This window comes from Lipotes vexillifer, unplaced genomic scaffold (assembly GCF_000442215.2).
Source record: "Lipotes vexillifer unplaced genomic scaffold, Lipotes_vexillifer_v1.1 scaffold150, whole genome shotgun sequence".
NCBI lineage: Eukaryota > Metazoa > Chordata > Mammalia > Artiodactyla > Lipotidae > Lipotes > Lipotes vexillifer.
In genome coordinates this window covers 6,416,911-6,418,292 of record NW_006792921.1, presented here as the reverse complement: position 1 = coordinate 6,418,292, position 1,382 = coordinate 6,416,911, and the positions used below count along the sequence as shown (strand labels likewise).

Genomic DNA, 1,382 nt, shown 5'->3' with positions numbered 1-1,382 from the left:
GGGTGACCCCCCCGGCCCCCCCCCCCCCCCCCCGCAGAAATCTCATAGATCCCCCTCCAAGTGAGCCCCTTCAGGTCAAGGTCTTGTGCTCTGGGCTGTTCTTTCCATCCTGCCCCGACAAAGCCTATCTTTTCTGCTTATCTCCAAATGTATCAGAACTGGGGAGGTGGTCTGGAGGGAACCCCAGCCAATCAGCCCCTTAGCTCCATCTTGGGTTAAACGACCCGCGGCCAAGCCAGCCCTCTCTCTGAGCCTAGTCAAGCGGGACTTGACATTTCCACCCGACCCTCCTCAACTGCTCTGCCAAGGTCACACGGAGGCCAAGGGACACGAAGTGAAGTCATGCTGGGGTCTCGCTGGCTGCTAGTAACCGCATGGTCATTCCTGGGTCTCCGTGTTCACTGGGGTCGACGCCTTAACCTGCAGGAAAACACCTGGACGGCAGGGCGTCGCAGGGAGGGCCAGTCCTGGCAGGGCTCCGCGCACTCACGGTGGAGATGAAGCAGTGGTTGCCGTCCCGCTCAGCGTACAGGACCCAGTCTTTGATGAAGACGGAGATGGCCCTCAGCACGAACGACGCAAAGAGGTTCACGTGGATGAAGTTACGGGTGCAGTGCAGCTTCCTACACCAGCGGCCAGGGAAGCAAAAGGCTTTGAAGTAAGGAACTCCACAGCCTTCCACCCTCCACCTCGGGGTCTGCTTTGGGCCGACTCCACGGCTTTGTCTCAAGGGGGCCCTCCACCTAGACCACCCCCTTCTTCCCACCTACACTCTAAACCTTCGCTCACTCCCAGGCCCCTGCCACCTGGCCCCACTGCCCCGTGACCTACTCCCTCCTGCGACCTCTCTTTATCTAGACCAGGAAGATGAAGTGAGGAACGTAGGTCTCCTGCCCAGGGTCTTCCTTGCTGTGTGGCCCTGGACAAGTCAGTTGCCCTCTCTGGGATCAAGTTTCCCATCTCTTATCCTAGGGGTGGGGGAAATGCCTTCCAAGGGACTTCCAGAGCTGACATCCAGGGAAGGAGTGGGAGGTGGGAGGGATGGAGCAAGGGCTCTGAGCTGGGGTGGGCTGCACTCGCTCGAATGCTGCCCAGGGTCTCACCGGAAACGACACAGGATGACCATAGCAGTGGTGAGGGTGACGAGGGACGTGCTGTAGCCAACTGTGTACAGGGCCTTCACCGACAGGTAGTAATAATCCTGGAGCAGAGCACAGGACACGCAGGGCTCCACATGGAGCCTGCCCCCGGCCCCCCGCCCCCACGGAACTGCATCGGATCTCCCAGGCCAGGGCCTGCTGCCCAGCTCCTCCCTCCTCTCTGCTCTTGGTGACGGCCTCTCCTCCACGCCCCCCTCAGTTCCTCTACCCCCCCCCGACACC

At 60.9% G+C, this 1,382-nt stretch overlaps 1 protein-coding gene across 5 annotated transcripts in view; it reads right to left on the bottom strand.

The window, feature by feature from the left end:
• Positions 1-1,382, bottom strand: part of ADCYAP1R1 (ADCYAP receptor type I) — a 53,320-nt gene that overhangs the window by 19,918 nt on the left and 32,020 nt on the right. For 4 of the 5 annotated variants that reach the window (XM_007466110.1, XM_007466114.1, XM_007466111.1 and 1 more), the window contains 2 exons: positions 1,104-1,201; positions 491-623 (listed from right to left, as the gene is read on the bottom strand). In XM_007466110.1, coding sequence (XP_007466172.1) covers positions 491-623; positions 1,104-1,201 — 231 coding nt within the window. The remainder of the gene's footprint in view (positions 1-490; positions 624-1,103; positions 1,202-1,382) is intronic. The other variant, XM_007466112.1, reaches the window with a different exon arrangement.